Source organism: Parus major, chromosome 11 (genome assembly GCF_001522545.3).
Source record: "Parus major isolate Abel chromosome 11, Parus_major1.1, whole genome shotgun sequence".
NCBI classification, from domain to species: Eukaryota; Metazoa; Chordata; class Aves; order Passeriformes; family Paridae; genus Parus; species Parus major.
The window spans coordinates 9,901,590-9,926,700 of record NC_031780.1 but is presented as its reverse complement, the minus strand read 5'-3'; the positions used below and the strand labels follow the sequence as shown (position 1 = coordinate 9,926,700).

Below are 25,111 nucleotides of genomic sequence, written 5' to 3'. Positions count from 1 at the left end.
CTTTATTTTTTCCTCCTCCCGTCCCTGGGCAGGGAAGTGAGGCCCAGCCCGCCCGGCCGCCTGGGCCCGGCAGGTTGTCTGCCGCGATCGCAGCGCGGGGGGGAAGGCTCCGGCCCCCCTGCCGCTGTCCGTCCCCATGCCGCGCTGCCCACTTGCTTTTCCGCTCCTGCATTTGGGGGATAACCGCTGGGTTGCTGCAGGCAACTGGGAGCCGGAGCCTACGGGCCCCGGAGGGCTCCCGGGAAAGAACCGGGGGAGAAGCCGGGCAGGGCCAGGCGCCGGGGGAGAGGCGGCGGGGCGCGGGCAGGGGCTGCGGGCAGGCCCTGGCGTTGCCTTTGCCCTGTCATTGCCGCCCCGCGGCCGCTGACCTCGCCCCGCTGGGCCGCTCTCCCCTCTCTCCCCAGGGCTCGCCCTACGACCACACGCCGGGCATGGCCGGTTCCCTGGGGTACCACCCGTACGCGGCGCCGCTCGGCTCCTACCCCTACGGGGACCCCGCGTACCGCAAGAACGCGACGCGGGACGCCACGGCCACCCTCAAGGCCTGGCTCAACGAGCATCGGAAAAATCCCTACCCCACCAAGGGCGAGAAGATCATGCTGGCCATCATCACCAAAATGACCCTCACCCAGGTCTCCACCTGGTTCGCCAACGCGAGGCGGCGGCTCAAGAAGGAGAACAAAATGACCTGGACCCCACGAAACCGCAGCGAGGACGAGGAGGAAGAAGAGAACATCGACCTGGAGAAGAATGACGAGGACGAGCCTCAGAAACTGGAGGACAAGGGGGACCCCGGGACTCCGGACACAGGTAGGACAGCAAGCTCGGCCGGGTCACCGGGGCCGCGCCCTCGGGGCTGCCCCCGGCCCGGTGCGGCGGTGGCGGGCGGCTCCCGAGCGGGCAGCCGGGGCGGGGGGAGCCGGAGGGCAGCTCTGCGGGCCTGGCCACGGCGTGGACCGAGGGGTGGGCGGCGAAGTGGGTGGGCGGGTTTGGGGGCGCAGGGCGAGCCCGAGAGCTGCCCCCCCACCCCTGTCCTTTCTCTCCCTACCAGGAGCGGCGGATCCCAAGGCAGCTCCGGGCTGCGAGCGCCTCCAGGAGTCCCCCGGCCCCCGGGAGGCCGAGAGCGGCCTCAGCGACTCGGATTGCAAAGAGCTAGCGGAGGAGCGGCTCGACGGGCCGCCCGGCCCTCACAAGGCGCCCGGTGCTTCCCCGCTGGGACCGTGCCCGGCGGGCCGCGGGCCTCCTCCGGCGGGCGGCGAGGAGCCCCCGCCGTACCGCCCGCCCTCCGCCGCCGCCGGGCCGCCTCACGCCGCCGACCTGCACCCGCTGCTGCCCGCCGCCACCGGCGCCTCCGTCATCCACTCGCCGCAGCAGGCGGCCCTCGCCAAGCCCAAGCTCTGGTCGCTGGCCGAGATCGCCACCTCGGCGGACAAGGCTAAGGAGGCCGGCGGCGAGGCGGCACCCCCCGGCCCCGCCGTGCTGGGCGGTGGCGGCCCGTCCCGCTCTCCGCCGCGGCCGCGCTCTCCGGCCGCGCAGTGCCCCTTCCCCAACGGAGCGGTCCTGCCCCGGCCGCTCTACTACACGGCGCCCTTCTACCCCGGCTACACGAACTACGGCTCCTTCGGGGCCCTGCACGGGCACCCCGCCGGCGGCCCCGCCGCAGCAGCCCCCGGCGCCCACTTCAATGGATTAAATCAGACTGTCCTCAGCAGAGCCGAGAGCCTGGCTAAAGACACTAAAATGATCAGGAGCCAGTCCCAAGTAGACCTTTGCAAAGACTCACCTTACGAACTGAAGAAAGGTATGTCCAACATTTAATATCGGCTTCTCATCCCTAACCCCTTCTGGGACTGTGGTTTTGTTCCTTTTCTTTTTCTTTTCTTTTTATTTTTTATTTTTCCTTTTTTAATTTATTTGAGAGAAATAATAAATTGCTTTGGCAGTTATTTTTCCAGTACCAAAAGAAAAACAAAACAAACAGAAAAAGACCAGTTCCCCCCTCCCTCCCAGCACCCTCTTCAAAAGTTTATAAGAGTCTATTTGAAATGGCTGGGTGGAAACCACCCAGAAATGTCTTAAGCAAGTGAAAAGCAAATGAGTGACACGCTCTCTCTCACACACACAAAGAAGAAAGATTTGTATTAAATCTTATTCTGTATATTTAATGTAGCTTTTTTGTATTTAAATTGATAATACAGTATCTTTGAAGTAAATTATGAAATCAAGACAACTGTACAGGCATTAATGTTGTTTTCGTAATATAAATATATACATTTCTGTGTCTTTTTCCGAATTGTTTCATAGTTTTAAAATATATATATACAAGTTTAATTTAATTTTTTATGCCTATTGTTTTTTTTTTCCCTTGGGTGTGAGTTAAACTATAATGCAAAAACGAGACAAAAAAAGGAAATAGGTTATACGTATTAGATTAAAAAAAACCCAAACAAACAAACTTGCAGCCGCCTTTGTAAAATGCAAATATTTAATTAAAAGAGATTTTTAACAGAATCAAAACCACTCTCTTTTTGCAACGGGCAGACATGTGCATAGCTGCGGAAAAATAAAAGCACGTCTTAAATGAGACGCGGGGCTCCACTGAGGACCTCAATGTAGTACCTGAAGCCTTTTTGGAAGTGGCAGGAAATTTTTAAGAGGTCGGGGGCTCCGGTGGAGAGAGCCGGCCGCGGGGCCAGGAGAGGAGGCGGCAGCGGGACGGGGCAGGGTGCGGGAGGGACGCTGTTCCCAGAGGTGAAGGCTTAAATCAGGCCACGCACAAAAGCACTTGTTAGAAACACCAAATCGAAGCGCAGTCCCATCTTTTAACCTAATTACTTCCAATCAGTGTCGTGTTTTATGCAAAGCAATCAGCTGGTGAACTTTGCTAATGAGTTCGATTTTCTGCCAGATTTAGCCCGCGTCGCTGCAGCAGCGGTGCTGCGGCGGCAGCCGGGGCCGCCGACTTCCCGGGCAAAGGCTCTCGGTGCGGCGGGGGCGGCCGCGGCCCCTTTCCCTTCCCCCGCTGCCCACGCCGGCTCTCAGCGCCGCTGCCCCCGGGCTGGGGAGGTCCCGGCGGGGCCCGCGGGCGCGCAGCCCCGCGCAGGGCCGGCCGCGGGCGCGGTGCTCCCGGCGCTGGCAGGTAGGTGTCACACTCGGCCCGGGTTTGGCTCCCGCCGCCCGCTCGGCCGTGCGGGAGTCCCGCGGGGCCGCGCTCCGCTCCGCGCTGAGCCCGCAGAGCCGCGGCTGATGGTGGGACAGGGGCCGCGCCGCCGGGGCCATCCCAGGCACCAGACGTCCCTTGGGTGCGGGCACAGAGAGCGCTCCGAGCCCCCTCCGCGCCGTTCTGCCCCTCCACAGCCCGAGGCAGGGGGAAGCGGGTCCCCGAGCGGATTAGGGGCGCCCCAGAGCAGAACCTCCAACCAAGACTCAGTTCCCGTTCGTGCGGCTGCCCGAGCGGCCCCGGTCCCCTGCAAAGAAATAAAGGCGAGGACTGTTCCAGCACCCGGCTTTGGGGACGGGTCTCTCCTTGTTCAATGTGGATTTTGGAGGTGTCAGCTGTACACTGACATCGACACTGCTGATGTGATGGGAGTATGACCGGGACCTCTGGGGCTGGTGCCGAGATACCCCTCCGTTTGCTTGGAGTTTTTTTTCTTTACGAGGCAGATAATTATTCTGTAATCTCTTCAACTTTGTCAGAGCCATTTATTAGCTGTAACAGGTTTATTCATGCATATCTACATTTTACGGGATTTCAAATAGTAGTTTGTATTTTGAGTTTTAAAGATGCAGTTCATGTTCACTTGCTTATACGATTTTTTGTAGATAATCTGATTTAAAATCAAAATTGTTTCAACTAAATGTGCAAAGAATCAAATATTCCTGGGATGATAGTATGTTATTTTGTAATTTTATTAATGATAAATGATTTTTTAAAAGACTCTCGAATTCCTCCGTTGGATATTTAATTTCCAGTCGGTGAGACCTGCAGGAAGGCGTATTTTTCGTGCAGCAGTGAGCTTTACTGGACTCACCTGCCGTGTTTAAAACGGGATAAAGTTCTCGCGGCGAGGGGCAGGGCAGAGCTGGCCCGGGTAGAAGCAGCCCCGATGTGCGGGGCTGGAGGCAAAGCGCCGCGGGCCCCGTCCCCCTGGCAGAGATCGCCTCCGGCTGAACTCGGAGAAACTCCCTAGCGCCCTGTGCTAGAGGGAGCGACAAAGCCCCTCAGGACGGTGCTCTCGAGACAACAGGTTCTGCAGAGGGACGACTACCTCGAAATAAATAGGTTTCAAATATTCATCTAGTTATGGATTTTTTTTTTTAAATTGTCGTGCTACGTTTCCACAGCTGATCTTCCGATCTCTGAAAAAGCTATTTTGCAAAGCAGCTTAGGAGCTTCGCTCGTTCAAAAGCCCTATTCCTTATACTCAGGGCTATTCTGAATAGTTCTATTAGCGATCTCAATACGGTTTTCGTTTGATGTATAAATTCCTAAGGGAATTAACCGTTTCCTTTAGGTTGCAGCCTGTCGCCTATTTTAAACCATAACTATTATTGTAGCCCAAACCATTTCATACAACAATTTTATTCATCACCCTTTTCCCCTGGCACAGGAGATAATACTGTATAGCCATTCTTTAACATAAGCACGAATTTACCAGTTTCTTTTCCGTAACGGAGTAGGGGGGAGGGGGCAGCGTTCGACTTTTTTTTTGCCTCTGGCATGTTAATTTGTTGTTTAAAAAAAAAAAAAAAAAAAAAAAAGAAAGAAAAAGTAGTGAGGGTATCTTAAGAGAAAAAGAGAAAAATAACGCCTGCTGCCAGTTAGAGCTGCAGTAGGTTACGCAGGACCAGCCCTCGGAGCGGCCGGGAGCGATTCTCCCGCTGGGAGCGGAGCCCTCCCGGGGCGCGGCCAGGGCGGCGGGCTGCCCCGCGGAGCTCTGGGGCGGGAGGGCTTCGCTGCCGCTGCGAAGCGCTTTTTGGGCAGGTGAGGGGGAAGAGAGGGGCTGGCGGTGGGGTCCTCCAGACTGGACTTTCATCAGCTCGCCTGGCAGCAGGTGCTTGTCCAGGGGCGCAGGTGGGAATGGCTCAGCCTCCGCGGGGCGCATCTCCGTTCCCGGAAGAAACCTCTCAGCCTTTTCCGTGCCCACTCCCTCCCCTTTCTGTCCCGGACCCCACGGCACGGCCCTTGATGGGGCGGGAGGACGGCGAGCAGTCCGCCGCCCCCTCGACGGCGCGGGTCGAGCGATGCAGGAGGCAGCGGGGTGCAGCAGAGAGGCCGCCCTCTCCCGAAGGTGACAGTCCAACATCCCCCCTAAAAGCCTCCAGCTCGGCCGACAGGTGTATTGGCTCGGCAGGGCCCAGGCGTGGGGCGGCAGGAACAGCTCAGTCTCCAGGTCGACAAGTCCGCGGACCGAGGATCCGGGACCCTAGAGGAGACAAGCGGGGGCTCCCGGCGGAAAGCGGCAGCTCGCCGGGCAAGGAGCGCAGCTCGCCTCGGGGAACCGGGGCCATGACCCCCTCCCCGCCCGTCCGAGCCAAGCGCTCTGTCCCCGGGGAAGGATGAGGCTTCCCCGGAGAAACCCGGGCAAGTGTCCCGAGGTCAGCCGTGCCCGTTCCGATGGGCCTACCGACACCTCAGTGCGCCCGGGATAAGAGGACCCCAGGCGGGCTGCGAGCCCAGGGTTGCAGCCATTGCTCCTATCCATCTCATCCACGGCAAAATTCTCTCAGCTCTGGAAGCAAAGAGACTGAGCTAGGGGTGCGGTCCGCAGCCATCACAGGCCCCGAGCTCTGGGTGGGAGCCCCCTGTACCGCCAGCCCCGGTTCTCAGTTGCGGGGATGGAGGGCGAGAGAGGCGGGGAGCCTGGCGCAGCCCTGCTGCTTCCTCTTTCACGCTTAAAAACAAAACAAATCCTAATTTAGACCCTCAACACCCCGGACCGTGTTTACATCCTCCCCCCCCCGCTGCTCTCCCCGCGAGTGTTGCCTTTCCAATTGTCACGATTAACCTACGGGGCTCCCGCTCGGCGCGGAGCCTCCGCGGCGGCCGGGACGGCGCGGTCGCGTCTAATTGGCTTATTGAACCTCCCCCCATCCACCTCCCCCGCCCCGGCGAGAGGTTCTGAACAGCATCTTCTCTCGTCGTGCCTAGGAGCTACGTGAAAGCCCCTCCGCCAAGAAAACACGGGAAACCACACAGTCAGCAAGTTTAAAGGAGGCGAATAAAAAAATATCACAGGGTTTTGCAGTGGGGAAAAGTACAGGAACTTCAACCCAAAGCTGAGACGTGTTTAGAAAAAAAAAAAAACAAACCCAAAAAACCCAAAACAAACCCAAAGAAAACAAAGGAAAACTCGTCCCCACGGGCCGGTCCGGCCGGAGCCTAATGCCGGTTGCAGCCGCGGGTGCTCCCGAGCCGGCGGTGCGGTGCTCCCGGCTCCGCAGCGTTCCGCCCGCCCCAGCAGCAGCAGCCAGGCTCGGGGCAGGCTTGGAGCAGCACGGGAGTGCCGGGGAGCCCGCCCGCCCCCCGCCCTACCACCCCCCTCCCGCTCCCCTCTTTCTGTGACCTGCCACGATTATTAGTAAGGACATCTGTGGCTGGCAAGGGAACAAGTGTTACCAAAACCAGAACCGGCTGTTTTTCCAAATGAGCAATATGTTAATTCCTCATCCCCCCTCTGGTTTCTTTAAAACCTGGCACAAATACATCAATGGCGGAGAATAAGGAGCCTTTGCAGAGAACAAGTGGCAGTTTTGAATTTACCTTTTGTGTGCGCCTCAGATGCAATCTTGAGGCATTTTTTCCCTTCTCTCCCACAGAAAAAGAGCGTTAATCTGCCCTATCTTGGGACCCAAAAGGATTGGAGTGGAGTAGATATTCACTGGAATCACATAGGGGAATAAGGGTCTTGCTTTATTGAATCATCAAATCCCAGGAATGAAGCTCTTAATTAATTATGGGTGCTAAAAATTCAGGCCAGCTGTTTCTTTTTACTTGGCTCTGACAGAGAAAGACAAAGTCTACATCGAGATCTTCTAAGGCGCATTCAGCATAAATCAGCGCCCTCGGCGGCGCTCCCGGCCGCGGCGCGACCCGGCGGTGACAGATGGCGCATTGTCCCCGCATTCCTCCACCGCGCCTCCGCGGGCGCGGAAGCGATCTCCCGGCGGCGCGGCCCGACTAACCCGGGGACCTTTCTCTGCCAGGGAGAGGGCTCGCCCGGGACCGGCGAGGGGTGAACGGGCCGGGCCTGGCCGAGGTGCCGGCCCTGCCCGACGGGGCGGCCGCGGGAGAGGCTCCTGCGCAGGCTCTGCCTTTTCCTGCCCGAGAGCGCTCCTCAGGCGCCTCCTCCACCCCCGGCAGTTCCAAAGCTCCATTCCCAGTCCCTGCCCCTGCTCCGAGGCTGCGGATGGAGCCCCGGCACCCAAGTCCTCCTCGGTTTCCCTCGTTGCACCCAGCACCCCCGGCGAGACCTCCACGGGACCACCTATCGCTGACGCGAGGGACACGGGGGGCCCTAGCATGGGCGCTTCTCCTTTTCTCTCGAAATCAGAAGCGTTTCCCTGCGTGGCCGCGGAGTCCCCCGGGAGGGCTGTGCCGGACCCCGCAAGGGGCAGGAGGCAGCGGGAGTCGCAAAGGCGCGGAGAGCCGCGCAGGAGGTGCGGCTTCAGAGCCCGGCCGCCCTGGCCGGGTCACCTCCATCCCGCTCCCGCTTTTGTGGGGCGGCTGCGTTCTCTGAATAGCCGGTACTCAACGGGAGCAAACCGCGATATTTTCACAGCCAGATTGCAGGCGAGGGACAGCGGCGGGGCTGCCCGAGCCCCTCTCGCCTCCTCCTGCACTTTTCTGTCAGGGAAATCTCTGCCGGTTCACCTCGGCGGGAGACTGGAGCTGGGGTGCTCAGCGACTCCCCGGGGTCGTACCCCGACGGCCGCTTCCTGCAGCCTCAGCCTAGAGGATCTCTTCACCTCCAACTACCAGAAAATAAATGTCCTCCGCACGGCGTTACTCATCTGTTATAATTAGAGCATGTGCGAACTCGCAGCGGTTTGATGCAGGCACTTGTGCAATAAGCAGCTCTTTCTGCCGTGGCGGTGCTGAGCGGGCAGCCCGGCAAGGGCCGGCGGGGGCCGCATCCTGCCCCGGGACCGCATCCTGCCCTGCGCCCGTCCGGGCTCGGCTCGCCCCTGCGTCCGCCACGGGAAGGGAGCGGCACCGTCCTGATACCTCTTTTCTCCCGAAATTGGCTCTTATTTGCCTAAAGCTAACCACAGACCTCTCCACGCTCATGGCTGATGGATGCAAATGTAAATGTGCACTTATTTAATTGGATCAGGTCCCAAGATAAAAGAGATAAACGGCTCCCAGTTTGCCAAGTTATTTTCAGAGGCATGCAGTGATGTGTGGAGGGAAAGTTAATGAAGAGGAGAAGAGACACACTGTACTTAAAATACCTCAGGTCTAGACTCGGGGAGAGGGAAGCATGGAGCTCCGCCGCGGCGGATCGGCGGGGGGCTCCGCGCAGCGCGGCCCGGCGGGACCGCAGGTACCGCACGTAGCTCCTCACCCGAGCCGCGGCGGGCGGGGGGAGACTGCACCCTGAGCGGCAATTAATGCTCTTCCCCTCTTCCCTCCACCAAAATTGTTCTCCGTTACTGCAGTCTCCCCTTGTTCCTCTCCGTGTTCTACATCCGTATGCATGAGACATTAACAGACGGTTATTGATACAAACATAGTTTTTGTTGCTAAAGGCCTTCCAAAACAAATTCTCCGGCTGAATGCCAATGTATGCATGTTGGCTGGTGACAGCTGATTAGTGAAATGATTTACGGCCAAGTTAAAAAAAATGATACTGTCAAAGGCAGCAATTTGAAAAAAAGATAAGACAGTACAGCCTCAAGGCTTCCCACTGTAAAGCCACCCAACAAATCTAAACCTACACTACAAATACCTGAAACACTCAAGGAATCAATTGGTCGCAGATTAAATACAGTCTATATTCTGACTCGCCGTGGTAATCTGTAACTCTCCACAGGAGCAGCCCCTCGATTTATGCCTCCAGCCTCACCTGCGGCAGGGCCGGCTCCTGCCTGAGTTGCCCTGCCGGCCTCCCAGCATCCCTGCAATTGGAGACTTAGGCCTCCTTTTTGTTTCAAGACTTTTTCTCTCATTAATTGATTAAAAAAATCCCCCTTCCCTCATTTCTCTGTAGCTCTTCTTCATAAAGAAAGCTTTTGCTCTGCAATAAAGTAAGAGACTTTGATCCCAGATCATCCTCTTAGGCCTTCCAGCTGAAATCAGCGGAGAAACTATGTGGAGTTATTGTTCGCACTTGCTGCACTTCTGATTCAGAAAGGGCTGATTTATTAGCTTGTCAAGGGAAGCATTGTTCAGGAAGGCAATCAAAAAGCACTTACCTAGCTAAACTAAAATTACTGCCTTTTCAGTGGCTAATTTGTATAACTCCCATGGAGGAACTTGGGTAGTGTTTGATGAGGCATAAAATGATGATTAATGAATTTATTGGCCTGCTGCTCATCAAATAGGAGTAGTATATCTTTCCTCTATTGGGCGTTGGGTCTAATGCTACATGTCTGTGTAAAGCAAGTCCAATATGATCTCCTTTTTAGCCCCCTTTTAACCCCCATGACCTGAAGAATATCACCGTGTAACAGAGGCAACATCAGGGGACTGCAAAGACAAAGAGCCCGTTTGATAAAATGGTAAATGAGAAACGCGAGGAAAGTTGCTGCAGGGACAGATCTGCTCAGTTTTCGGCTTTCAATCACTTTGACTACTGAAGTGGGAAGAATGTAGAAACTAGATAAGGTGTGAGAAGCGAAAAGAAAATGACAAACCAATTTTAACTTTCATAAAGGATCCAGCAAAACAACTTCATTGCTACTTGAAAGAACGAGCGAGTGCAGGAAGTGCTGGGATTCCCGGGCAATCAGGCATGCTGCAGCACCTCAGCACCCAGCCATGCATGGACACATGGGAATATACCCCCAAACTGGCCATATCCAGGGCCAGCATGTAACCTGGCTGGTTAGACTTGGTACAACTGTATTGAGCCCATACATTTTATGTCCTTTTTCCTCCACTGAAACAGCTTTCACCTCTGCTCAGTGTTTAATGCTTGAATCACTCTTTTGGGGCTAAGGGTTTCTGAGAGGAATTACATACTTTCTGTCTTTTAAGAGCCCATACTGAATTACTTGTAATTCAGTGCCCACCTGGATACACATGTGACCTACAGGGTATCTTATGCTCTACACATTACTGCTTTGAATAGGTTAAGACCCCCAGAAGATCAGAAATGTTGCTGACATTCTCAAAAACTTGTTAAAATAAGTTTGCCTGAGATTTGGAGTCAGAGATCTTCCCAGGACTGAATCAATTTAGCTCTTACCTTCCATGCACAGCTCCCCATTCCTGCAGCTCTGAAGCTTGTTGAGAGATCTGCACCTTGCACATCTCCCAGTGAAGATGCACATGCCTCATCTGGAGCCTGTGCCAAAAGGCAGCATGTCTCATTACCTTTTGAGGTTTCACAGAAGTACCCCCAAGCCTGTGTGTCAGCAGCCCACCTTGCTGAAGACTGAGAAGGTGCTAGAACATTTTGCAGAACTACCAATGTGATCAACACTTGCTAGATGATGTGATGTTTCAGGTTCCAGTAAGGCTCAGAGGAGTAGGAAATGGTAACGTGGAGGTGCCTGGCAGCCTGTCTTCCCTCTGTGCACCTTCCCTTCTTGCCCCTGCATGCAGAGCCAGAGCACAGCCTGCCCTGCACTCCTTCAGAGGGGAGTCAAGAAGTGAAAGATGAAGTAGTGTGAAACTCCTTCCTCTTGCTCTTGTGTTACAATGCAGTCTCTTCTGTATTTTTTTCTTTCCATGTCCTGTTCTGGGTTTTATTAGATGATGTTTCCGGAAAGCTGCTTGAGAATTGACTGAGACAAATCTAGATCTCAGCCCAGGAAGGCAGGAGAATTTCTGTCCTTAATTTTAAGGGACTTTAGCTTATATTTTCTGAGAAATTCTTAAATTTGGATGGTCTATATTAAGTAATAATTGTGATTTCAAACATTCTTGTTTGCAAAAGACAAGGTATGTGACATCCCCAGAATTGTTCATTTTTCAGATCTGTTTGGAAATAGTTTCTGGAATGGTAAAAAGAATAAACTCCTGACCTGACTATCTTTCAGTTCATCAAAACAAAACTGTCCTGAGACAACACATTGGCTTCCTTGACAAAAGGAAAAAGGCACCCCCACCTTATGTTTACAAGATCAGAAAACATTTATTTCAATTCTACCAATTGGTATTTGTCTGAGACACTTTTAGCTGAAATGATCCTCTGGAAAATAATGTTTATAAACATCCTCAAACAAATAGCACTCTCCTGACACAAGCCTACCATCAATGTACCTCTCAACAAGTTTTATCTACGAGTCCTTGACCTGTGACTGCTTTTACAAAGGCTCTCTGTTCATTAGCAATTTAAGGTCACTTTAAGTACTTGTGTCATGAACACATAGCACAGCCATAAAATATATGTATTAAATACCAGCTGCATTAATATAGGGGTTTATTTTCCTCCACTTGGCTCCCCAAAGCAACAAATCTTACACGTTGATGAAAAAAGACATAGTTATATTTGCATAATTACAGCAATATTGTAAGTCTTTAGAGCCATAGAACTAAGAGGCTGATTTATGATTAAATATGTATGGCTAAAAGTTACCATGCTGGGTAGTGTGCATAGCATTAGACAATGACAGTTTTGGGACATAATTGCTTTAATGTGGGCAATTAAGACTAAGTGCATGTGATTTTAGTGTCTGCCCTACATTCCTCTGAATGATTACAATGATCAATACACATGATTTGTAAGTCGCTTCCTATTGATCGAATGGTAAAATGTTTGACCTTCCTTTGAGGAAGTAATTTGCTAAATTATGACACCACGTAAAGTCTTTTTTGGTTCAGAGGTGAGGGGTAATGGTGCTCAGAATGATGAAAAAAATAAAATAATTTTTCCCCCTTTTCCTGAAAGTCTGTAATATTTCCACCAATATACTGCCTTCACCTGTGGAGGGAGGAGTCTGGCACCTTTGTCTTTAAAACTAGGGAAAAAAAAGGGAAAAAATTGAGTTTTAAACTCAGTCTCTCTTTGCAAGAAATCCTCTTCATGAACTAGGGAAAAAAAGGGGAAAAATTGTATTGTAAGCTCAGTCCATCTTTGCAAGAAATCCTCTTCATGAACTTTATCTATTTACTCTATGCCAAATCATGAGGAAGTTCTTGACCACCAGATCTCTGTTGTTTGCAAGCAGCTGGAGAAAAATGTGCAGCAGCAAAGTTGGGGAAGCAGAGCACACCGTGAGTGCTGTGAGCAGCTGGGACACGTGGCAGGGCTTCCTGGGCTGTCTGCCAGGCTTAATTTAGCTTTGCATGCACAGTACCAAATAGCCTTCACTATATCACATTAGCAGGTAGGAAAAGCAAACCAAAAGTGTTCATGAAAACACATTAGCCAATGAACAGTAACTTACTTAGAGCTGAGGACCTTCCTTCCCTGCTAGCATTGACATCCTAAATGTACACAGTTGCAAATTAGATCAAAATTAGTAGATACCAATGCACTGAGGTGTGTCCTGTTCCAAGGGTTCGCAGAATCACAGAATCAATTTGGTAGGAACAGACCTTTGAGATCGTGGAGTCCAGCCTATGACCTAACACCAACTTGTCAAGCAGACCATGGCACCGAGTGCCTCATCCAGTCTTTTACTAAACACCTGCAGGCACAGTGACTTCACCACCTCCCTGAGCCCATTCCAATGCTCAATCACTCATTCTATGAAGAATTTCTTCCTAATGTCCAGCCTAAACCTCCCTGGCTGCAGGGAGCTGTACAGAGTGATGAGGTTTCCCCTGAGCCTCCTCTTCTCTGGGATAAAGAGCCCCAGCTCCCTCAGTTACTCCTCACAGGACTTGTGTTTTAGACCCTTCACTAGCCTTCCTGCCCTACTCTGCATGTGTATGAGCAGCTCAAAGTCCTTCCTAAACTGAGGGGCCCAGAACTGGACACAGCACTCAAGGGACAGCCTAACAGTGCCAAGCACAGGGAGGGAACACTGCCCTTCTCCTGCTGTCCACACTATTCCTTATATGGGCCAGGATGTCATTGGCCTTGGCCACAGTGGTACACTGCTTGCTCATGTCCAGTCTGCTGCCCAGTCTCCATATTTCACCTCAGAGATGAATCTTCCCGCTATCATCCACTCCTCCTGCACCAACGCTCCAGCATCAACACGCTGCCCTCACCACGGCCAGAACACTCCAGACACCTGTGCAAAGTTGCAGTTGCCTGTGCAGATCAGGCTTCAAACTTCAGTTCTTCTCCACCTTGCCCATAACTGGGCACCCCCAATCTCCCATGCTGTACTCAGCCTCCCCCTTCCCCCAGCTCCCGCCTTCCCATTGCCCCACACCCCAGCCTAGGTGAGGAAAATAGCTGGAACACAGCAGATCCTTGGCTACAACACACTCGCTTCCACACTGCTGGCAAAGGCAGTATCATAGACTAGAAGGACAGAGACACTTAAAAATGATGATATTGAAGATGGAAGATGAAACATGCCCCAGATCATGTAGCTAGGAAGAAACATCCTATTTGCTGACTGTTGTGCCAAGCACACACACTGTTACACAATCTCCCACTCTTAAATCCTTTTCTTAAAGAAAAGAGAGCATCAAAGAGTTCATAAATTTCCCAAAACAACAGTACTGAACAATGAATTAAACTACAAAGCAGTTGGAATTTCTGGTTAGAAAAAGTTCAGTCAGAGAAAGGGCTGACATGTTGGGAAACTGAAGGTAAATCTGCTTGCCAGACCTAAGAGGACAGGCCCTCCTGGAGCTCACCAGCCACTGTTGAAGCATCCTTGGTGGAATTCCTTTTCTTTCTAGCCAGAGGTGATGCTTGGGCACCAGTTACAGACAGACTTTCCAGGATGAGCAGGACTGCTCTGAAAGTCCACTCTTCCCCATCCCTAACTGTATGCCAGTCCTACTCCAGGAGTGAAGTGTGTGTCTCCAAACCATAATCATCTCATATCTAGATTTTGAACACTCCTTTTGGGTTTCTTCCAGGCTCTTAATGATCCTCACAGAGGCACAGAAGATTCCCCAGATGATTAATTTTTATGAAATCTTACAGAGCAAAGCTGTTAAAGCTACACAGTATACTATAGCCACTCTTAGTTGATATTAAAAAACCCAAACATAAGACACAGCCATGAATAAAAACTAAGCAAATGATTTTTCACTCAAATTTCCATTTTCTTATTCATGGAATCATTCCCTTGGCAGTAATCTATTCTCAAGCTTCCCATGCAACCAGTGCACTAGCCTTTGGTCTCATTTCTGGATGACCCAAGTTGAGCTAGCTGGTGATTATCACTGGATAAGAGGCCAAGAGGATGGAAAACTGGTAGTGGCAGTACTAATCAGCTGTTAAACATGAGGAGTCCCAGGCAGGGTAACTTGGTACTGAGAAAGCTGTTTATGCTCCATTTTGGAAATTTCCCTAGCACAATATACCCAGATAGATGCGTTTCCATTACTTTTCATTTTAACTAACTCTTCTTTGGCTACCTCCTTTTTTTTTTTTTTTTTAAATCAGATTAGTAGATTTAACCTGTATTCAAATTACACATTGCCATTCTTATTCTAAAAATGTGCAGAGACTGAGATATCCATCATCTCATTAGAGGCTCCTTGAGGAATCAACACGAGAAGGTGAAAGCGGCAGACCTCGGCACAGGAACTGTGTAAGTGTGCATCCCTACTCAACCCATCCAGGTAAATCTGTTGGAGCAGGAGAAGGCAGAGGGATGGGAGTGCACCCCTGCCAAGCACAAGCTGCAGATGAGCTGTAGGCTGGCATGGGGCTGCTGAAGCTGGGCTGAGCCCGGCAGCCTGGGACCCGTCCCTGGGCATGAAAAACAAAGGCCAAAAGGACTTGGGGGACTCCTGCTGTGGGCACAAGGCCAGCAGAAGGCCCCCAGCACTGGCCTGGGCTGAACAGAAAGCCCAACCCACAAAGCAGCTGAGGCCACCACTGTGTGCTGGGTAAATCTGTGGAGAATTGTGCACAAGGTACCGAGCTGCTGGCACAGCTGTGCACACCAGCAGCAGAGAGAGCCCAGCTGAGGGAGGCCTCACTCTCTAAAGCCCACCAGTGGAGAAGCCAGGGAAACTCCAAAGAGCAGCGTGGAACATAATGGAACAGCAAGACATGTTTGTGTTGTGGTCTCACCCAGGGTGGGGAGATAGGAGGTGAAAACTGGCTAATTAGTTTCATTCTGCCTTTTTTTCATTGTTTTTCTGTGAGCAAACTGGCACTCACACACCTCAGTTATATTGTTTTTTCTAATTTTTATCTTAAAATTTTTAAACACCCTGTGCACTGGAAATCTCGACCTTTGACTGTGAATCAAACCATTGGATATTTGCTCAAACTCTTCAGCTATTGTCAAGATTTACAGCTTAAAAATAAAAGCTGCTGCCGTGGTTTTCTCTGAATCTTTTTCCTGGGGAATATGTTCCCAGGTTTCATTTGGCCTAAACCTCCAGGCATTGAACATGCTCCATTTTTTCATGGGCCCACTACATAGATTCCAACCTGGAGGTAGCACCTGCATCTGAGCTGGCATCTGGCAGGAATTCAGTCACTTAAAAAGAGGCTCTGTGGCATTTTAGATTCCCCTGGGACATCCAAGCTGTGCCCATGGGACACAGGATCTCTGAGAAGCCTGCACTGGGGCAGCAGGGAGGCCAGGGAGGTACTGTAGGGCACCTCAAATAAAAGAAAACGGTGTGAGTGAGTGAATCTCAGCCCTAAACACTTTCATAGTCCCCAGCAAGAAAAGGTACTTTACAACATGATTAATTTCCTCCCCAGATCAATGTCTAAAACAAATCAGAGGATTGACACATTGAGAGGTCTGATATTGTTCTGCTGCCTGTGAGGAGAGCCCAAGGGGACAAAGGCAGGTGCCTGTGCTGTGGACATTGAAAGCCAGGTGAGAGGACTTCCCCCAAAGCTACATACAGTGTGCCTCTCCCTGCTAGTTACCCGACTTCAGTGGTCTGAATCTAACAAAACCCACATTTATCTCCTATAAAAATGTACATGTGTTCTTCCCCAGTCTAGAGAAAATGTTAATGAATGCTTAAAATAAAATCACTTGTTTTTTTTACTTTTCCTTACAGTACAACAATCTCTAAGACACAAATTTAAGTACCACTACAATACATAATTAAATTATATAGTAGCTGCTATAATTAATGAACAAAACCCTTGCTTAAAACTCTTACTTACATTGCAACTTTACTCATGAACACTTCCCTTGCTTTTCCATTGAAATATTTATGGAATAAGATAAAAATCCATGACCCTTAGTCAGGAATGCTCATTATCACATATTTAGCTTTAAACTTAGAGCCACTGAACTTGATGAGACTTCAACACACAATTAAATTGCACCATTCAGCCTGGACTGGTTCCTCTCACAGCACTTTATGTAGGAGAATCAGGTTCAAAAATCTGTTTCTTTAAGGTGTGAAATAACATCAAATATATGATTAATCAAATGACTGCATTAAACTAGTTTTTGCACAACTAAATTATTAGCTAAGATGAGAAGATAATAAGGGGAATATTAAAATGTGTCAATATAGGAATGGAAACAGAAACTTTAAAAGCAAAACTAGTAGCAGGATTTGTGGTATTCTGCAAGTTCAAAATGTAACTGACACATTTCTTTGTTGCTGTTAATTTTGTTTTGCCTTCATATTAACTGCATCTCTTTGATGAATATTTTTAAAAATAAAATAATGGTTATCACTCAGGCTGCTTTGAAGTACTTCTGAGTTGAATGACTGGTAGCATTTATTGATTTCATAGTGTGACACTAGGAGTTTTGATATGGGATTTTAAAAAATGATATTTGAAGTTAAAAGAAGACATCTTGATTAAAGCCAGAACAAATTGTTTGGCTGAGATTCAAACTCTGGTTCACATGCCTTTCCAAGTTTGTAGATTCACTTGCTTGCTAGGAAAAGCCCATATGCTTTCAATGGATGAGTTCAAAATTCATGCCATGGAAAGGCAGGAAACTGCTTCAAAGTTGGGAACCAATGGTCCAGCTTAAATCATCAGAGAAAAATATATTGATAGATATTAGATATAAGAATGAGGTAGATGGGACTTGTGTTTAAGGGATTCAGTTCTGAGACACAGACAGCGTGACCTTGAACCAAATCCCGTAGTCTCCTGTGCATCCGTTTCCCATATGCAGACTACTGATAACATCGTTCTCATCTTCTCCTGTGCAGGAAGCTGTGAGGATGAATAGCAGCTCTGTGGTGCTGTAAGTCATGGGGCTGGCTGTGGAGATGATCTGCTGGGTTATCACGTTTGGTCCCAGAGAGACGTTGATGAACGCTGCTGATCTGCTGGGTGCAATCACTCACTGCCAGCAGCCAGGGTAATTCTGCTTCAACAGCTACCTCAAACTCCACCACACAGGGCACTGAGGGCTGTGCTAGCCACTCCTACTGAGATACCTGATGTGCTCCTGCCTTCTGCAGGTGAGGGAGGAACATTTAACCAAGGACTGGCCCATACCTGAGGGCTGCTCAGTACTTCAGGGTGAGCAGAGCCCTGCAGCTGTCTCCTCCTGTACAGTCCAGTACATTGGGTATTGTTCTGTGTGGCTTAAAGAACAAGAGTGGAACTGGTTCTTCAGAATGGACCAAAAGCACTAAACCTTTACAGAGGTCATCTGCTTAAAAGCCACTTGTGTCCTTATTCTTAAAATAACTGATCTAAAGCACATGCTAATAAAGCAGCTTCTGCATCTTGGGAGATGATCATCACTTCTTTACTTGACCTTCCATTGCTGGTTTCACGAGGGATGAGACTGACTTTTAAAGGAAAAATTTCCTAGTGCCATTTGGGAGAGTCATGAAGAAAAAAAATAAGTTGTCAGTTTTAGCAATGGAAACTGTAGTAAGTCACCAGCAGGCTACTGACCGAGTTGTTAAACTCAGGGGGGAAAAAACTGTTAGGTGAGCTGGTTAATATCAAGGCTCACCACTCACTTCTGCATACTACAGACCATGTCAAAAGCTTTCCAGTAATCAGTAGAGCTTAAGAAAAGTCTCTGATTAACTTTTCTTTCATCTTTCTCTTTTCCATCTGGTGTTAAAGATCAAACCTTCAGTTCCTCTACTCTTTTAAGCCTTGCCTGTTTGACAGAAAACTTCTCATCCATCTTAAATCTAGTGTGGGTTAGAATGTCTTTCAGCAGTGGCTAGAGGGTAGATATATTGTCAGATAGTAACCATATTGCTCCCTCTCCTTTTACTTTAGCCCTGTATTTGTTATTATAGGATATATCTGGGGTTTGTGAGTGTTCAGCCTCTATCCTTCTGCTGCAGGATAGTGCTGTGCTGCTAATGCTTTACAAATCACTGCACTATTTATTTCCAGTTTAGGAATGTCCTATCCGCGCTTCACATAACTTCCAATTTTACCAGAAGCCCAGAATACTTGTCTCCTAGGACTTGCAGCCTCTGTACTCTTAAAGACACTATGATGTGGGAATGATGGTGACTTGGAGAGGGCTGGGGCTGTACCTGTTTCAAACTGCACCTCTACTGATTGTCAGCTGGATAAAAACAACATCTTCCCCTTCAACATAGACTGCAGGAGGATGAGACCGCTCTGCCACCCCTTTGAAATCATTGTCTTCTTGGTGGGATATGGATAAAGACTTCTGGAACTTCTGAGACTGAATTATGCCTGCCATGATATCTGCCATGGCACTCAGAGGTATTTCTTACTAGCAGAAGAAAAGCAGCTCTAAGAGTTTGCTATGTGACTTACTCAAAACAGAAAAAGAGGTCACACCTCCCCAGAACACTGGGGGCCATCCAGGGCCACCAGTTAATAATATAGAGTATTGGATAATGATAAATATAGATGATTACAGGATAATTACATTTCTCATTACTTCAAAATCAGGCATTTTTTCAGGAAGAGAAATTCCATTTTCTTCCTGGCTCTACCACCTAACATCACTTCTAAGCTATGACTTCATAGTCCATGTGAATTATCAAATCCACTTGAAGTATCTTTTTCAGGCTAGTTATTTTACCTGAGATTCATAAAATATCTTAATGATTTTGCATAGGGAGGGAAAACACTTGAAAATGAAAGATTCTAAAAGATGTGGAAAAAAGAGGAAATCTGCCTCAGGCAATTGACACTGGAGTAGTGATGACCACTTCATAAAACAGGAAGTCTGTGAAGGCCAAAATAATTTTTAGAGGACAGTGCAGCCAGCAGTAGCCAATCTACAGACACTTGAAGTGCAAAATCTCAGGGCATCTACTTCTGATTGTCTCTGCTCTAGTCCTGTGAACCAAATTAACATATTAGACGTAGCCCAGAAGAGCATTATCTCCTGTGGTTTAAACAAAGGGAACACAAGCAGTTTGTATGCCATCAAATCTCTCCATGATATAAACCACTGAATAGCAATTAGTAATAATCAAGAATCTTTTTTCAGTGGTACCCAAATTACACACTTTTTCTGTCATACCTATCCAAAGGATTTTTTAATTAAGTTTCTGTGCTCCATAGGCATGACACAGTATTGGGTCAAAAGCTTTTTCATGCAACCTACCCTCTCTCTCAAAGTGTTGGTCTGCAATTCCATGCCTTCATAAATCAGAGGGATGTACACATGCTCTGCAGACCAGTTTCAAATCTTAAATTTACAAAAGAGGTATTCAGATTTATCTTGAATCCTGCCTTTGCTGTAAGGAAAGTTAAATGGGATCTTTGGAGGAAAAATGGTATGGTGCTGTATGTTTGAAGACCTTTCTGTCTTTCTTTTCCAAGCCTGGACTAAAGAATTGGGGTGCAATATCTTCCTGCTAGGAAGAGTGTAAGAAAGCACCTTTGGAAACAATTGGTTCTGTGTCTGAACCAAAGCAGCCGCTCTTGCCTGATGCTGATCACTACTTAATGCATCAGGAGATATGCAAAAGCTCATTATTGGGCAGATGCAAGCAGCTTGCTTTCATATCCTGCTCCCCAGAAGTTATAGACTGATTTACATCCTAGAACATGTGGTCCAATATGCTTTTCATGACATGTTGTATTATATATAACATTAGGTATTTCTGATTTCAATATAAACATCTAAATCTGAATCCTAAATCTCAGTCTGAACAATTTGCTGTGGCAGACGGGCCCACAGTTAAATCATGTGTTGTGTAAAAAAGCATTTCCATTTATCAGTGCTGAATTTCATTCCTTTAACTATCAATTTAGGTGACACTGGAATTCACTTAAAACATTTATTCCCAGTGTAAATAGACTCTATATGTGAAGTTCATGCTCATATGGCAATCAATTGTATTTACAGTTATAAACACAATTACTCTGCAGTACCATGCTACAGCTCCTGCAGCTCATGTTAATGTGGATGCAAGGATTAATATTAATGAGGACTGAGAGATGGGTGAAAATAATAATAATAAATGCAAACATTCTAGTTAAATAGGAGGAGGCTCTGAAACATTAAGCCAGCTTTGGAAAGGAGCAACTCCTACCAATTTTCATTGGCTCATACCATTACATTAGGGGCATGACTCATCCATCACTACGATATTTCAGATTTCAAGCAGCACAACTTTGCAGGACAGTTCTACTGACAGAAAAGCCAAAGGGGTATAATTGTGGGACAGATTTCTCATTTTTAAAAATTTCTTTGTTCTGTGTTACATGCAGATTACAGAAATGTTTTATGTTACAGTTTGCCAGACTGCATTTTATTTGCTGAAGGGAACTAACTGTGAAACTAAATGAGCTGTTCTGAAGTTGAGAGTGTGCACAGGCTCCTGTGTAAATGCTTGGAGAACACAATACCTTTCCATACTAATTTTAATTCTCTAGATAATATTTGCTTGGCAAATCACGTATTTTAAATGTATATTTATCACCTCAGGAAATTTAAATGAAAGCACATACCTCCTCTTTTGGCTGTAGGAAAAATACTCATTTTGATAAATCTAAATTTCCTGTAACTTGCTAGCAGAGTAGCCAACATATTTGCCACACAAGACTGTTTTCAAGGTCGATGTGTAAATAGTTTGCGCTTCTGTGATGTGTGCAGTCCACATAGTTATTACAAATTATTTCACACATTAGATGAAAGGTTAAAATACTCTTTCCCCCAATCATACAATTTTTTTATTTATTATTTATTTTTTAGTTATTTTAAAATTTCTAAACAACAGTTTAAATCTAGGGAAAATCCACTTCATTCCTGGCTTTCTAAAAGCATGGAAAGATGTCAAGCTTTCCAGAGCTGCTGTTGATAGCAGGAAAACCAACACAATCTGGGCAGAATCATGATCATAAATAAAAGAGTAATGTTTTGATTTTGTGTTATAAATAATGAAATAAGCACCTGATTTTTATCCAAAAAATTAAGAGACATAATTAATTCAGGCATGCTTCAGGGTAATTCTAACATGCACTCTTTGTTCTGGTGTTTTATGTTCTATTTGACTCAGTTGCTAGGATGTTACTGCCAAATAATACATATTGAGATCGGTATTGCTTGGTGCTGCGGCTGTGACGTGGTATCACTTTGTGAACTTCATTTCTCCTTCAGAACTTGATAATTCTGCCAAGCTTGGTGTGATCCCAGCCTCCCACACCAACATGTTTTCATTAGATGGATTGAATGAATGAATGAATGGGAGACTCCTGCATGCTGGAGGGAGGGCAGAGGCCTCGTTATCCCCAGCACGGCTGTCCCCAGCCCAGGACAGGGATACAGCTCTCAGGGACACCTCAGCAGGAAGAAAATGATGCCTACACTTCTCAGAGGGTGAAGGAAAAGTGGCTAGAGCTGAGGTTGAAAGACCAGAGATATGTCCCTGGAGCTTTTGTAAAGGTCTACCCTTTGGAGAAGATGATACAATACAGCCCAGAGAAAGATGAGTGGCCTGGGCTGAAAAAGTTCCTCAATCACCTTCAGTCCTTTCTGAAATATAAATTCTCCACTGTCCTCCTGAAAAAAAAGCAGTTCTGCTGTAAGAACTCTGTTTCCTAAAAGCTTCATATTCCCTCCACCATATAGCTGTTACATTTAGGTCAGTAGAAGTAGGTGAATCTCCAATTCCAGCCAACAAATTTCATTGATTTTTTTCCTTTCCTGTTTTCCAAGTGAAGATTCATTATTTTATCAACTTCTACTTTTTTTGCTAGCATTCACGAAGCTGATGAATCAGTTGCAATCTACTTTGACTCATGCTTTACTGGCAACTGCAGACCAAGTCCTGAGGAGCAAGAGGGATATGAAGCTCCCACAGTCTCCACAGTTATGGTTCTCTTAACAGATGAGTTAGGAAGGAAAAAATATCTGCCACACATGGGCAGCTCTTTTGTGGCTCTTACAACTAATTATACCAAGTCAGATTCACACAGGCAACAACAAACTATAAAAATGACTGATTTTAACTGTTTATCAAGGAAAATACTCCTAATGTAATAGTCCTGCTTCCTAAGCCCACACGAAGCAAACTAAGTGCAGGGGATCTACATAACTGATTATATTAGATGGTTTATCCTAGTCTCAAAGTGCATCAGGTAGGAAACAGACACGATTTGTGTGATAAAATTATCAACAAAATTTAATCTCTTGTTCACACACATGCACAGCTGCATCCTAGAGTCAGTCTGCACAAAAGCAAACAGAAGCAGCCAGGGATTATGGGCAAAGCCTTGGCTATCAGATGTAGCTGCAGCTTGTTGTGTCCATGAGAGAAAACACTGCTCAGGGAGCACTTGACCTTGCAGCTGCAAGAATAACCACTGAACACTGCAGCTTAGAGCACTCCAGCCCAGTCCACAGTGCCTGAATTTACTATCCTGTGACATTACAAAATCAGTCAGATTTTCAGTCTGCTCCTCACTACATACCTGGTATAGCATCCCCACGAGTCCTGTCACAGAAAGACCAAACCCCTCTGATTTAATGCTCAGAATGCATGCACAGCACCCTGCTGTCTCTTTGCCTTACCTTTGTCTCATCAGCTCTTACCTTCACAGTAACTTTCAGAGCCAGAAAAGCTGAAAGCAGTGCCCTGCACAGATGGCCATGCTCAGATCTCTTTCATAGATTTGCCCCTGCAGAGCAGCTAAACTGATCAAGCAGGTCCCTCATGTATGATGTGGAGCTCACCTCTGTGCAGTGGGAAGTAATTGTAAAGAAATACAGGTCCAAAAATGGATATTTTTCTTCTCAACATACCATGTCTCTATTCCTCTTTAACTTACTAAATCTATTTTCCATACTGAGCTCCAGCCAGTTGCAAACAATCCTATCTTAAAGCTTAACTATTCATTCCTGTGTCTGGAAAAGATGCTCTTTTTTATGACTGTTCCAGTTCCATCTCATCTCTCATTTATTCAGTCTGGTTTCCCCTTTGACCCATATTTTTTCTGTCATCCCCATTTCTCTCTGCATACAGAAAATACCCCGGCATGGAGGATCTGCTCTTCATGTATGTCCATAGGGGGTGTGCTGTCCTCTTGTGAGCATCCCTTTGCAGCTCTGGGGAGGTGGGCATGGTAGGAACACCCTCTGCCAACATCATGGGAGCCAACCCCCTAAAATGTGCCACTGACTCTCAGATTTGTCTCCCGGGCTTTGACCTAAACTCAGTCTCCCCCTTTAAGGATAAAACTTCTCAGTCAAAGACACAAATCTGCTACTTTAACCTAACTTTCCCTTGATTAGGTTGAAAGGTTAAATGGAAACTGTGCAGGAGTTTAACCTGAGGGACTTACTATGTACTGAAAGGTACCCATTATATTTCATTTTAGATATCATGTAAGAGAGACTTTGAGTTTGCTGAAGTCATCTCCTTCCTCCTCTGTGCTGTCAGCCAATATTTTGAGCAGCCCAGTAATGGTTTAGCCAAAACACAGTCTTTAAATTGCAAGGCATATTTTTTATGCATACTCCACTTTCCATTTTGAAATGACAATATAAACCTCTTTCATGTAGCTGAAACATACCCTTTTGTCTATATACTTAACTCACCCAAATTATACCTGAATGCTTGCAAAGAACTTTAGGAAGAATATTGGTCTATTCTAAGACTTGAAGGAAATAAATATTGTGAAATATGTTTCTCATTCCCTTTGTTCTGAAGTTTTATGACTAAGTGCTGTGCTGGTAACAGAGGTTTATCAGGAATGCCTGACTTGTCCAGATCTTGAACTCTAATAAAATAATTCAACAGAGCAAGAAAAGAAAATCAGGGAGAAAGGTAAAAAAAGAAATAATAAAAACAAGAAAGAATAAGAAAGAGCAAGCCAACTACAATATATGAAAAGTCTAATTGTTACTTGTAACATACGGTCAGTGTTTCCATCACAGCTGTAATATAAAAAAAGCTGATGTTGAGCTGGTAACATCTGCTGTGTATCTCATGATTTCTATATTCCTGTTCACACTAGCTAAGGCTCTGGCCTTAATTATTTAGTCTTGGATCCTACTGGTTTTGGTTGTTTTTTTTTTTCCTAAAGACAGATGCTCTTATTGAAAAATACATCTTGCAGAGTTGATTGACATGGACAAATAAGGTCTCTAAGACAGCTACTACAGAACATGGTCCTTGGTTCCTATTCTAAAAAATACACAGAAAGAGCTAATTTGCAGCTGAAATTCTGTAGGTTATTCTGCAGGTTATTTCTGATAAAATGATAGTAAGTAATTAATTACAATGTTTGTAAGAAAATCTAGAATGATGGAAGTCTAACGCAAACTGGAGCTTTATTTAAAGAACACCCTGTTAGTGGCCAAGCACATCAACCTCCCTGCATGCTCCACTGGCAGGAGTGTTCCCAAAGGACACAGTACTCACTTCTGAAATCTCAACATAAGAGAGGCAGGAATCATTTTAAAGCAGCTCAAAAAATAATACCACAAGCAACTAGGCTGT

The 25,111-nt window shown here is 47.4% G+C and overlaps 2 protein-coding genes across 2 annotated transcripts in view; one reads left to right on the top strand and one right to left on the bottom strand.

Moving 5' to 3' along the window:
- Positions 1 to 3,940, top strand: part of IRX5 (iroquois homeobox 5) — a 5,324-nt gene extending 1,384 nt beyond the window's left edge. The window contains exons 2-3 of the mRNA XM_015639745.3: positions 405 to 810; positions 1,052 to 3,940. Of these exons, the coding sequence (XP_015495231.1) occupies positions 405 to 810; positions 1,052 to 1,818 (1,173 nt within the window). The 3' untranslated portion in view covers positions 1,819 to 3,940. The remainder of the gene's footprint in view (positions 1 to 404; positions 811 to 1,051) is intronic.
- LOC117243687 (collagen alpha-1(I) chain) overlaps positions 2,366 to 25,111 on the bottom strand; it is an 83,277-nt gene continuing 60,531 nt past the window's right edge. The window contains exon 3 of the mRNA XM_033517282.1: positions 2,366 to 3,467. Coding sequence (XP_033373173.1) covers positions 2,885 to 3,467 — 583 coding nt within the window. The 3' untranslated portion in view covers positions 2,366 to 2,884. The remainder of the gene's footprint in view (positions 3,468 to 25,111) is intronic.